This window comes from Fundulus heteroclitus, chromosome 2 (assembly GCF_011125445.2).
Source record: "Fundulus heteroclitus isolate FHET01 chromosome 2, MU-UCD_Fhet_4.1, whole genome shotgun sequence".
Classification (NCBI taxonomy): Eukaryota; Metazoa; Chordata; class Actinopteri; order Cyprinodontiformes; family Fundulidae; genus Fundulus; species Fundulus heteroclitus.
The window spans coordinates 35,872,520-35,886,169 of NC_046362.1; the positions used below are offsets into that span (position 1 = coordinate 35,872,520).

The window sequence follows — 13,650 nt, forward strand, 5'->3', positions numbered from 1 at the left end:
GGAACTTGAAGTTTTAAATTCATTGCTCTTTATTCTGAACCGGTATCTTTCTTATCCGAAATGTCATTATGGTAACACAACATGACAATAAAGACTGTTGATTTTTGATTAGTTATACAAAGCGCCCCAGAACTTTGTATGAAAGAGCAGCTCAGCTCTCTGTGTTGACTGCTCTGGTTGTGTACTTTGATCCTTTGATAAGTAGGCGCAGTGGGTAGCCCTGTTGCCATGCAGCAAGAAGGGCCTGAGCTCAAGTCCTACCCTTGCTCTTTCTGCATGGCGTTTGCATGTTCTCCCTGTGCATGCGTGGGTTCTCTCCGGGTACTCCGGCTTCCTCCCACAGTCCAAAAAACATGACTGTTAGGTTAATTTGTCTCTCTAAATGCTGCTTAGGTGTGACTGTGTACGTGAATGGTTGTTTGTCTCTATGTTGCCCTGCGATAGACTGGCCTGTCCAGGGTGTACCTCTCGCCTATTGACAGCTGGAGATAGGCACCAGCACCCTCCACAATCCCACAAAGAATAGGCGTGTTAGAAAATGGATGGATGGATATGTAGAGGGAGCGGGGTTTTTAAACAAGAAAAAAAAGATGATTGGAAAGAGAGACACGGAGCAAAGTATTAATGAGAGCAGAGGAAGCTCTTCAACATTTTATTTTCTCTCATTCCAGATCTATTTTACTTGGTTGTTTTTAACCAGTTCCTATTTTAAATTTGATCTCATTATGAGATAAAGAAGCAAAGCAGCTTGGAGGACATTTGGATTGCAGTGCTTCATCCTGACATTAGGTAAACTCACCTTTATTAAATGGCTTAATATGTCAGACCTTACAGCTTTTTATATTATGTAATTAACAACAGTAATGTTGTTGGTGAGAGTCTTCACCAACATCAGTGATGTTCAGGTGTTATACAGGGAGAACATATGGTTTAAAAGACGAGTGAAAGAATCCATCTTGGTCCAAAGAAAAAGCCATTATTAAACAGAGGGGGAGGTTTGAGCTTCAATTTCCATTTTGTTGTCACACTTAAATGTTTCTAACCTAGCCTGCAAAATGAAATTCTGCTGTATTTGTGCGTTCACAAACACACGAGAATCCATCTTATACCTCTCCCACTTCAACCCTTCGTGACCAAACCAAAAACATTTCGGGCCAATCATGATGCATTATTATTGTTTAAGGCGGGATGTAAACCTGTGATGACAGCAAGAGCTGCTGAACCCACAGCCGAACCAACAAAACATGGCAGTGGAGGAAGACGCACACGTAGCTGCTGCTCTCACATCTGTTTGGTCAGAATCCACAGTTTCAACTTTGAATGAAGGACAGCGAGAAGCGCCTTGACCAGCTTACCTTCTTTCTCATGATGTCTGCTGCGTATGTTTAAGTTTGATACCACCGACCTTTGGTAGGTGGGCACTAGCTGTCGCTTCGTCCAATCAGCTTGGAAAGTTGTGCTGCATGTTCCTGCTTTTCGCAAAGGGATTCAATAGGAGCGCTCCCAGGTTGATAATGTGCAGAATGGAGAGTGCTACATATTATGAAACTGGCTGGCCAGATTCATAATATGTAGCAAACAAATAAAACAAAAAAACAAAAAAAAAAAACACAAACACAAAAAGCAGTTGTCAAATCATTTTATTTAATTAGTAACGGTTGGTCTTTGGTCACGCTGAGCTGCCGTTTTACTGTGAGGCATTGTAGATGGTCAAGCTCGGTCCGGCATTATTTATATTGATGCAAGATGTCGCCATGTCTGTTTTTATTGGTTAATCGCGCCCGAAAGCAAATTATCTTTCGGCTCAAAAAGGATCATCAAAACACCATCAAGATGACGTATATAACCTTATTTTATAATGATCAAACGGTTTTTGGTCTCTTTTTTATAAGCGTATTACGTGGCTATTTACTTTTAAGAGTAATTTAGTAGGTCAGTCACTTTTGGGAAGGGAATGGTTCTCACTGTGGTTCTCTGGACTCCAAAATCCTCAGAAGGAGATTTCTCATCCTTTCCAAGACGTCAGTGATTTGCTTCTCAACTGTTCTTAAACGTTTTTAGATTGGGACATGATGTGTTGCTTTTCCTTTTTTATATCTTTCAGCCTCCGTCAAGTCGTCAGACAGGTTCTATTTCATTCCAAACTGAAGGGATTTCATAATAGTTTTAGGATGAATTCTATCTAAGTGTTTTGAAGGAAGTCAAAGATTGTTTTCATCTCAAATCAGCCAAAAGTAGGTTTAAGCATCTTCAGAATCCCTCACTGTTTTGACCTCAGCTGTACCTTCATAGTATAAGGTTTGGGAGTCGAAGTTATTCCGTAGACTGGAGTAAAGTCTGGTTCTCCTGCATCCTCCGGCCAGATGAAGTTAAACTTCCTCAGCAGAGTCACCATGATGAGGAAGAGCTCCATACGAGCCAGACCCTCTCCGAGACATATCCTAGGGCCTGAGAACCAAAAAGGAACTCATCGTTTTAATCGTTTTTTATTATAATACAACTCAATATATACTATACATTTGCCTTTTTAAGTGTAAATCAATTATTTGATAATTTACCTGCAGAAAAAGGCATGAATGCTTCAGGTTTGACAAACTCTCCCTTGTCATTCAGGAAGTTTTCAGGGTTGAATTCATGAGGGAACTTCCACTGTCCCTCCTCATTCAGGACTGAGGTCAGGTTCTGGATGACCATTGTACCCTGGGCAGAAAAAAAGCAGCGAATTGTAATGAACAGCGGATCAGAAAACCTGATATTCAAGCCAGACACAGAGTTGCACTTAAAAGGTTTATTGCAAAAAGAATTATGTGCTTGAGTTTATTTATTTAAAAAAGGGATAATGCAATTTAAAGAGAGATGCGATGATGTGGCAGGGGATGGTAGTGGGAAGCAGAGTCAGGGTGAAAAGGCTTGAGCCTAATTAGCTGCAGTTGGTGGAACTAAATATGCAGAACTGAGTGGTGGCTGAGGAGAGTGGCGCATGGAATGGGGAAAAATAGGTCAAGCAGCCCCAAAAACACAAACGAAAGGCCCAAACCATGACAGTGGAGTACTGTTTATTTATCTTCAATACATGAAGTAAATTTAATACAATCTGTCTCATACCTTTGGAATGGAGTATCCCATGAGCTCCGTGTCTTTAGTTGTGCAGTGGAAGACACTGAGAGGAACAGTGTTTGCAATCCGTTGAACTTCATGAATCACAGCCTGGATGAAGACACATTTACATCATATATCATGGACTGGACTGACAACTATTTTAGTCATCGAGTAACAGAGCCAGAACCATTACAATATAAAGGCTTTAGTAAACTTACAGCAGGTAAATGACTTCATATTTGATCTTCATTACATATACAGCCAACATGAAATTTAATTCTGAAATTATTTGGAATGACAGGGAGAAATTTGTGTAAAAAAAAAGAGCAAAACCTGCATATAAGGCATGTTGTGTCTGTCATCAAAAGTGACTTTATCCTTCCCCTCCAGCACCTGGTCTATCTCTTCCTGACATCGTTCTGCGGGGAAAACATTAAACTTTATATTTTAACACATTATATTTGCATGTTGATCATTTACAAGATCGAATTAACTATAATTTAATCATGCTTGCAAATAATACTCAAATTACACCCACGAAAAAGGAATAACACATGAAGGGATCTGATTAAACCACACTTTGATTTAACTTTTTTCACCCAGTTCTCTGCTTGTGCCCAATGACCCGTTCTCCATGTGTATGGCTGTACATTTTTGTATTTTGTTATTAATTAATCCGTCTTTTTCCCGTGTCATTGCTTTTGTCCTGTTTCAACTTCACAACACATGACAAAGCCTTCTGACCTTGGCAGGTTTGAGTTTATACTCTTCCTCGTTAATCTACATTTTCTGTTTTGTTTCAGCCAAGTTTTCTCCACTTGCCAACATGTTGGACATAGATGTTCAAAGATGGTAGAACCCAGTCTTTGAGTGAACAGGTACATTTTGTCAAAATCAATGTTTTGCCAAAGTTTCTGGATCTAAAGGTTGGAAGGAAGTTTCAAACTTTTTCAGCATGAGATTATGTTACTGCAACAAAAGATGAATTTATTTCTTAACATCTTATTAGTGGTGCCAAACGGTACAGATGGCATTGTGTGTGTGTTTTGGCTCTGAACATGCTTTGGGATCCCCCAGGTGTAGCTGGGAATTTTGATTTAGAATGGGATTTCTGGGTTTCCCCCATAGATGTGTGACCTCTGTAGTCGGAGGACAGGGAAAAGATGGATGGATGGATGGTGATGTGATATAAATGTAAAAGACCCAACTGCACAATATAACAAACAATCCACCAAAATATTGATTGATAATCTATTTTCTATAATTAGGAGACCTTGGTGTTAAATTTGTTTAAGTTTACCTTGTATGTGAGGGTAGTTCATGAGGTAAAGAAACCCGGTGAGGAGGGTGTTGGAGGTGGTGTCAGTCCCAGCAACGTAAAGATCAAATGTGTGCATTAGCAGTTTTTCTTCAGAGAAAGAAGAGCCCTCTCCTTGCTGAACCGCAGACAGTAATCATTGTAAGGCATATACAAATTAAGTTTGAAATACAGCTGAAAACAGACATGTGTATCACCGTAAAAAAATGACTTAACCCATCACTATCTGACCTTAAATCAAGCTTAAAATGTCCTGTTTTAGGTCAGTTAGGAGTTATTTTCTTCTTGTTAAAGATTTAAAATATTATGTGTTCTTTAAAGTCAGAGGTTTACATACATTTTCCTAACATTTGATAGAATTGCCTGTGCAAATTCTCAGTTTTCTGGGTTATTGCAACAGCAAACAGGCTTAAATCTCTCAGTTCTTTCTGAAAACGTTTGGACATCTATCCAGAAGTCTTTGCCAGTTCTGGCGGATCACTCTGAGCAACCTGCAGGTGGAGCTTTTTAAGGACATGGAGGCCCATCCTCCTAGGGGCATTCTCAGTCAGATGCAAATCAATGACCCACCATCTCTGTCCTGGTGGTTAGAAGCTGCTGCTTGGTGTGAATGGAGGACTTGGTCACATGAATCCTGAAGAGATGCTGATGTAATCTCTCTGGAACATGTTGGAGGACCGGGCTGTAAACACTGGGGAGCTGGAAGCTCAATCCTCTCCCTCGGTATAGTGATGGCTTTTCTCTGTTGACTAAGATGGCTTCTTCCCCCCTCTTTAAAATCCATCTGTTTGTTCAGTGGGTGATCTGCACAGTTCACATCAGAACATGTGCATCTCTGGGACACAGAATCCGTCTCCTGCCCAAACAGTAAGGTGGCTGGACGTTTAAGGTTTTGTTTAACTGTTTGAAAAGATGAACTTAGCACTTTCATGAGTCTGGAAATTCAACCCAGAAATGGACTAGAACTGTGGAGGTCCAAAATCCTTTCACCAATATCTTACCTGATGTCTTTTGTATTTTCCATGACGACACAAGGACGAAGAGAGTTTGAGGTGTAGCCTCAAGTTAAATCCGTCAATTTAAAAAAAGCCATAGAGGTCTTATTGTATGTGAACATCTGACTTTGAACAAAGTTCTTAAAATATCTCTGAAACCATCTCGCTCATAATTCTGGCATTTAGTAATAACAAATACTTTTAGTAAACCTAACTGACCTTTCCAAATAAAGCACAGACTTATAAATATTATTTCACTGAACTTTACAATATCTTCTTTTCACTGTTATCTAAATCAGATATTCTGAGTTCTCTGTGCTTGAACACCTGATCCAGTTCATCCAGATAGCAGTCGACAAAATCCCGTGGCTCTCCAGGGACTCTGGTCTTCTTGTGTTCGTTCACCAAACCAGCTGCAAGACCCAGATACATCTAAAATAGACATGTTTAAATGTTAGGTTTCATTTTAGTTAAGTTTATCATGTGGTTTCTCCTTCCTGCATTACCTCCATGTCCTTAAAGGCCTTGTTGAAGGGCAGGGGCAGAGGACGGATCAAAGGAATGGAGTTATACAGCTGTGCAGAAAGATTTTTTTTTTTAAATGATTTTCTAACAAAGACCATTTCTAAATGTGAGAATTGGTCCACATTTTTTGTAGGTTCATGTTCTCACTGTTTGGGTTAGATTCACATAATAAATGAAACAAAAACCAACAAGGATATTATTCAACATCAGCACAGTAAGGATTGGTTAAATGCTATTCTGTGTTTGAACCAGTAAATCGCGTTGCTGATTCAACTGTGCGCCGTTAACCATGATTTGACTCACCATAGCCCACAGCCCGTTGGCCATCTTTGTCAGGTCAGTGAAGCACTTAACAATAATTTTGATCATCTCATCATCATACTCATAACGTGTTCCAAACACAACTTTGCAGATGATGTTTGAAGCTGCATTATGAAACATGAACTGTGGACTCAGGGTAGCACCTGGAAAAACAAAAAGTATGTTAAAAATGGCACAAAGTAGCTAATAAACTACAAAGGAGAAGAAGAATTTAGCAGCTGAAACCACCAGAAGTCGTACCGAGGCTTTTTACCAGTGTGTCGACTGTACATTGAATCTCTTCGTGAATTCTTTCCTCCATGGATTTCTTCCCAAGACCAAAGTTTCTCATGGTCATCAGAGCAAAGCGACGATGGTCCCTCCAAACCGAGCCATAATCAGCCAGGATAACACCTACGACAAAGAAAAACACAACCACAAACAAACACCTACAGTTGCTTAGATTCAGGTACTTAGAGACTCACTTCCATACAGAAAACCCATATTATTATCATTATCTTCTCCTGTCACTTTATACATATTGTATTGATTAATACTGTATATTCCTCAGTGATAGAATCAAGACTTTGTTTGATTGTATCTTTAATGCTTTATCGGCTGGTTCTGCTGTTCTTTTTACATCTCTCTTTGCAGGTGAAGAAGCAGACTGAGGATGTTGTATCGTTCTCTCCCTTTTTTGTCCTCTTTCTTTCACCTTTTCTCATTTTTTTCTCTCCTACCTTCTTGTTTTAGTGTCCAAATAACATGAAATATTTCCTAAATTATAATAAAGCTACTTGCATTTATAATTAACCAGAGCACTATGGCAAAAGCAGTAAGGCTCAACTTGTGAAAGTAAAATCTGTTGACATAAAGACAACAGTTCTTATTGCCACATTGCCAGACAGGACACTATTAAAAAAAAAAAAAAATAAGAATTGTCAATTTCTAAAAATTTAATTATGAGTCCATTGGATGCTTCTTGCTGTTTAAAATTAGTTTTTCCACGCCACCGTTGCCACATGTTTGAAATGCCTTGGAGTAATGATAAACTGAATATGACTGTATTTTTATTAGACCAAGTAAATGAGTCTGTATGTATAATTAGATTATACATACACAATTAGACATAAACTGGACTTGTTTTTCTTGGAAGGTACCTTGAGAATATATTCCTGTGCTTTTAACACCATAAGACCTGCTCTACTCTGCAGTAAGCTCCTGGACATGTAGGTGAATGACTCGCTGGTCACCTAGATATCACACTACCTCAGTATTTGACTACAGTATGTGACGCTGCAGGACACTACCTCTGACACATTGAACGGTCCTCTTGCCCTAGCACCACAGAGGTGTGGTGGATAGCTTCGTGGAGTGGTTTGGACAGAACCACCTGCAACTCAACATGGGCTGCAGGAACCCCCCCCCCCCCCCCCCCCCCCCACACACACACACACACAACCCTATCAAGATCAAGGGTGGTCATTATGAACTGCTACAATAATCTGTGGGTCCACATGGACAATAGACTGGAGTGGATAGCCAACACCAATGCCCTATACTAGAGAGGGCAGAGTCAACTTTTCTTTCTGAGAAGATTATGGTCTTTAAACATCGGCAGGAGCATGCTGCAGACGTTTTACTACTCAGGAGAATCCAGTGTCATCTTCTACGCTGCAGTGCGTGGGGCAGCAGGGTGAAGACGGCTGATGCCTACAGACTCAATAGGTTAATCGGGAGAGGTGGCTCTGTCCTGGGAGTGTAACTGCAGTCTCTCACAGAGGTGACTGAGGAAACTGTTCTGCATCCTGAACAATGGCTCACCCCTCCTGCATGCCACACTGGACTCCTACCACAGCACCTTCGGTCATAGACTGAGACCATGAAGGTGTTCCACAGAACAGCGCAGGAAGTCCTTCCTCCATGTGGCCATCAAACTCTTCAACTTCCCATATTTCTTTGCATAAGACAAGAACAATTAATCCTGCATTACAGTAAACATTTTAAGTTTCTGTCTGTAGCTCATGTGTTGTATATTTTACACTGTTATCTTATATTACTCTGTGATTTTATATTACTATGTTCTATGTTTTTGTGATTAGTGATGCTTGTTCCTTTGTGTGGAAACTATTGCACAACATATTCCTGCACGATCAGTAAAGTTATTTTCTTATGTCAGATAAATAAAATCCAAATGTACTTGTTAACATACTGAATTTTCACTTTGAACATATAAAAAATAATCTACCGTTTCTTTGAGTAACATAATTTGGAAACAGGTCTTGAGGTCGTCCAGCGAAATCGACAGCTTTGATAACAATCGCCTCCTTTATGGTCTTAAAACCACTGATGACCACCGCTGGTTTTAAGCCAAAGAACAGACTGTAGACATTTCCATAAGACTGCCTGAGCTGAAAGATAAGGGGAGAAAAAAAATGTTTTTTACCTGTCCATCACTTCCTTTATGCAAGGGGGATGTAAACAAATATGTGTCACAGTTTGTTTTTTTAAACGTGAAATAATTACATTTTACATTAAATCCTAATGAAATACAGTTTGTGGTTGTAACATGACAAAATGTGAAGATGTGAGAATGTAAAAAAGAATATGAAAATTTAAAAAAATAAGTAATTACAAAAAGCTTATGTAGAAAAGAGATTTTTAATTTTTGCAAAAGTAAAGCCCCTGGCTTAAAGCCACAGTATTTACAAAAAATGTTGGTTTCATAAGAGTGTTGAACTTTTAATATTACCATGGCTTTTAACTAAACAGGTATTTGTTTAACATGAGCTTTAGGATCATAAAGAGAATTTTAATGTACTTAATTGTAATGAAGTTAGCTGAATTTGGCTGTACAGATCTGGAATAAATAGTTACGTTGCTCCTATTTTGCTGTAATCTCTTAAAGTACTGTACTGTACAACATTTTGTGTCAAGGAACATTTATTGCATCAACGACAGTGTATTATCAGGAATGTAAGTTAAAGTTCACAGTCTACAATCTGCAATAGTGTCCGGGGAAAGTCTGTTTGCAGACACTAAAATCATTACTAAACACATATGGTATTTAAAGTCTTAAGACAAGTTTTGCACATTTTGATGTAAAATATTCCTTTATATAGTCCTGCTTACCCTCTGAAAGTCCTTTATGGGGTCATTTAAGTTCATGCACAAAAGGTTGCCCAGTACAGGCAGACTAGTGGGTCCTGGTGGGAAATTCTTTGGTCTCCGAGGTGTGAGTTGAAGAAGAAGGAAGCAAACAAAAAGCCCCAGCAGAAGTACTGAAGCCCACATGTTGGTCTGAATTTGGATCAGGGCCAACCTCTAATTGTTATGAAAGTGCAGCTCAGCTCTCAGTGCCGACTGCTCTGGTTGTGCAATTTTATTCTTCTATTTAAGCATGGGTATAAAGAGAGAGAGAGAGAGAGAGAGCGACAGGGAGTTATGTAATGTAAAGCAAGCCAGGGCAAGGTTCAACACCATTTTTACACAAGGTTATTCAAAGTGCTTTACAAGAAAATAACGGAATGGGGGTAAAGTAAATCAAAATGCAAAAAAGAAAAACAATAAAATAACAACAGTAAAATGTAAGAATCACATAAAAGCAGGAGATATTATAGCTGACCCAATCATATTTTTAATCTCTCTTTGCAAACTAATCATTCCAGACATTTGGAAAGCTGCCATTGCTCTCCTACTACCGAAATGTGGTGAAAACTGTGCATTTTACCAAGCTTTTAGAAATACTGCTTTCAGGAAACATCATAGTACAGTTACAGCCACCATAAAATTTGTGAATGACATTGTTGAGGTCGCTGTGTTGCTCTTTTCATTGTGTCACACTTGCTGCCTGTCTTCTGCTGTTTTTTTTGGACTGGCTGTTTTTGACTCTCGACTCTGCTACGCTCCACTCAGTTAATTAGTGTAGGAGCTACACATGTGCTGACCTTAATTACCGGCATGGTCTTCACCTGCTACTCTGACTTTGAAATACCTGACTCTCCCAGCAGAAAATAAAGGAATGTAGGTAAATTAAAATGCAATTGTCTCGGATTGTCTTTGAGGCTTGGGTGAGTTGTTTTCCAGCGGTCTTGTCTGCAGTGCCTGTTTTGTATTCTCCTGTCTCGCCTTCCCCTCGCTGGACACCTCATCCTCAGTGATTGTGAGATGAGGCACTGAACAGCTTGTCCAGTGCCTCAAGAGGCACTGAACAATTGCTTCAGCAATGGGTTCTTTTCACGTCATTCGCTTCATTTGCACATGAAACAATCTACTGGCCGACTGCATAATCACAGTCAGCAAAATAATCTGTGATGCTTGCATGTATCGTTACCCTTTTTGGACCCTTGGAAATTATCATTAATACGTAATATTAATTTCTCCTATGATAATCTAGCCTCGTGAGACCATCCTGATCTCGCGAGCTTTCAAGGTTTCACTCGCAGATCAGTCTGGATACTCTCCGTTGAAGAAAATTTGGAGCCGTTCACCAAACGAACGTCCAATCAGCGTTGGCTTTGAGGCGGGTTGAGGTGTGACGCAACGGGAAGCGCGTCAGTTCAGTCTTAACAACATGGCGGCTTCAGCCGATGAAACTAGCGTTAGCGTGGCTATCGGGCAAGTTTTATCGGAATTACAGAGTATTTCTTTGCTGAGTTAATGAGCCTTTACCTGCAGCAGCAAGAGTAGCTTGGCTTGTGGTTGTGTTTTCGTCGTCGCTCTGTTACGAGCGACGACAAATCTGATTGGTTCATTTGGCCCGTCTATCACCAACATAGGCCAATCAGCTAACCAGTATTTTCGCCCCTTCCCAAAATTACTTCAACGGAAGGTTTCCAGATGGATATGCGGAGCAAATCTATCTGGCGGAGTCAGGTAAATGATAATCATGTCTATGATAAAAAAATTTGAACATGTTCTGTGTGTAATTATGCTGAGGAAACTAATCTTATTGCAGGAAGTGTATTTTTTTGTGTCACTTTAATGAAATGGCTTTGGTTTAAGTAGACAGTGAAAGTGCTGGTGGAACTTGGAAATTTATTTGCAAAACAGAAGGTTTTACTTTTTTTTTTTTATTGAGAAATAGAAACTTTTCAACAGTTTTTGGTTTTAATCGATTCCTCTTTTTATGACACTACTCCGGTCTTTGAAAACATCCGTTCACAGGGCAAAGAAGAAGCTGGCGTGCACAAAAATACAAGCACAACTTTGTATAAACTTGGGTACAGTAGTTTTTCCCTTTCCCAGTACTCCAGAGGATTTCCCATTCTGCTGATATTGGACTCCAAAAAGTAGCATTGGACTTCAACCACGGCATCAGCGGTTACATTTTGCATTTTTGTTGCCTCTATTGCACTTGTATCTAAACATTGCCACAGTTTAGTACCCAAGAGAAAAAAATACTATGTTGGCAAGTGTTTTGATAGAAATCAATCTCAAAATGAAAACATAATAGACTACCTCCAGTAAAGCCTGGGGGATTTTCTCTGAGCTCTGTCTAGAATCACTCTGAGGCCAGTCTGAGGTCACCCACCAACAATGTTAAACTCCTGATGTAAATAAAACAATGTCAGTTTGTAGGCCAACTAATGCTGCTCAGGCTGGCTCATTAAATTCTGGCAAACGTTGCAACATAAGCATGTGCTGTTCTATCTGCTCTCCACCTATTGCATCAACTTTGGTTTTTCTATGCACAGATGAAGCTGTATTTGTGTGAGTTACTCCTTTAAAAACACAGATGAATAGATCACTGAATATCATAGAAACTATAGAAAAACTTTTGTACTAATGGGAAAGCGTACCTTGGTAGTGGTGAAGCCAATCAGCTTCCTCGCTTTGGCTAGAGAGCACAGGGTGCTGGTCAAGTGACTTCTTTGCCGTCAAATTCATTGCATGTGCAATACAAATGTGATGGCGAAGCTCCAACTCTCTAACACAGGCAACAATATTAGGAGCACCATCATTGACCATACACTTCACCATATTAGTGATTCCCCACTCCTCCATTAGGGAGGTTTTCACCCGTACTATATTGTCAGCAGCGTATGATTGGGGGAATGTTTGCTCTCCCAGCAGCACTGCACTGAACCCAGCTTTTTCATCAACAAAGTGGCCGGTTACAGCCATGTTGATGTGTTGTGACATCAGCCAGGAAAGACAAAATCAGCCTGTTTCTGAAATGTGAGAAGCTGCAGACTCCCTCTCTTGAAGAACTGCCCCCATTACAGAGGGGTGCCAACATTGCTATGTACCAAGCTCCTCCAGGCTTGTTTTCTCTTTGGCAGCTGGCCCTCATGAGCAGTTTTCCACACAGCGGAGACAAGCCCCTGGTGTCTGAATGGAGTTCAGAGACCCACCACATATGGAGGCAGAATCGAAGCTAAGTACATCCTGCCCCTTTCCAACAATGGAACAGCCGACTGACACATAAACAGGCTGTAACCTTTCCTGAGCTGTGCAGGAGCCCCCCCCCCCCCCAAAAAAAAAACAAACAAACCACAGTTTGAGCCACAGCTCATTTCTTTACTTAAATAAAGTCACCATTCCTAAAACTTAAAATATAAATATATATATATATTTAATATAAAGTGAAGTTGGCACATATTATACACCTACAAGAAAATCAGTGTCAACAAATTTTTTTGATGGATGGGTGGAGCCAAATGCTGGCAAAAAGATGAATGAAGCGTAGAGCCACAGGAAGAGTCATCTGCATTGTACATGGCTTTGCTGCAATCCCTCATACTGAGCAAGCATGAAGCGACAGTGGGAAGAAAAACCACCCATTAACGGGGAAAAAAAACCTCTGGCAGAACCGGGCTCAGTATGAACGGTCATCTGCCTCGACCGACTGGGGTTACAGAAGACAGAACAGAGACACAACAAGAGAAACAAAAAAGCACAGAAGCACACATTGATCTAGTAATCTGTTCTACATTAGATGGTAGTAGCGGGTGAGCCGTCTTCTCTGGATGATGTCACAGTTAACAGAACGCCAGACCAGGTGTACCTACTATGAAGAGAAAAGAGAGAGAACAGAAAGTTAAAGCAGAAATGACAACACATAATGCATAATTGAAGAACAGTAGAACTCAATATAGTGAGAAAATTAGATCCTGATATACTCCAGTAACCTAAGCCTATAGCAGTAAAACTATAAAAGGTAGCTGAGAGTAACATGAGTCACTAGTTATAATTTTTGTCAAAAAGAAAAGTTTTAAGCCTAGTCTTAAAAGTAGACAGGGTGTCTGCCTCACGGACCAAAACTGGGAGTTGGTTCCACAGGAGAGGAGCCTGATAGCTAAAGGATCTGCCTCCCATTCTACTTTTAGAGACTCTAGGAACCACCAGCAGACCTGCAGTCTGAGAGCGAAGTGCTCTGTTAGGAACATACGGGGTAATCAGAGCTCTGAT

General features: G+C 40.1%; 1 protein-coding gene across 1 annotated transcript; it reads right to left on the bottom strand.

Moving 5' to 3' along the window:
- Positions 1–1,881: 1,881 nt before the first annotated feature.
- LOC105926571 (cytochrome P450 2F2) lies at positions 1,882–9,612 on the bottom strand. The gene is made up of 11 exons (XM_012862948.3): positions 9,370–9,612; positions 8,486–8,648; positions 6,499–6,651; positions 6,241–6,401; positions 5,919–5,987; positions 5,740–5,844; positions 4,400–4,535; positions 3,433–3,518; positions 3,106–3,207; positions 2,559–2,700; positions 1,882–2,448 (listed from the first exon to the last, which is right to left on the bottom strand). Exons 1-11 carry the CDS (start codon positions 9,529–9,531, stop codon positions 2,261–2,263), a joined length of 1,467 nt encoding a protein of 488 aa, XP_012718402.2. The 5' UTR covers positions 9,532–9,612; the 3' UTR covers positions 1,882–2,260.
- Positions 9,613–13,650: the final 4,038 nt, after the last annotated feature.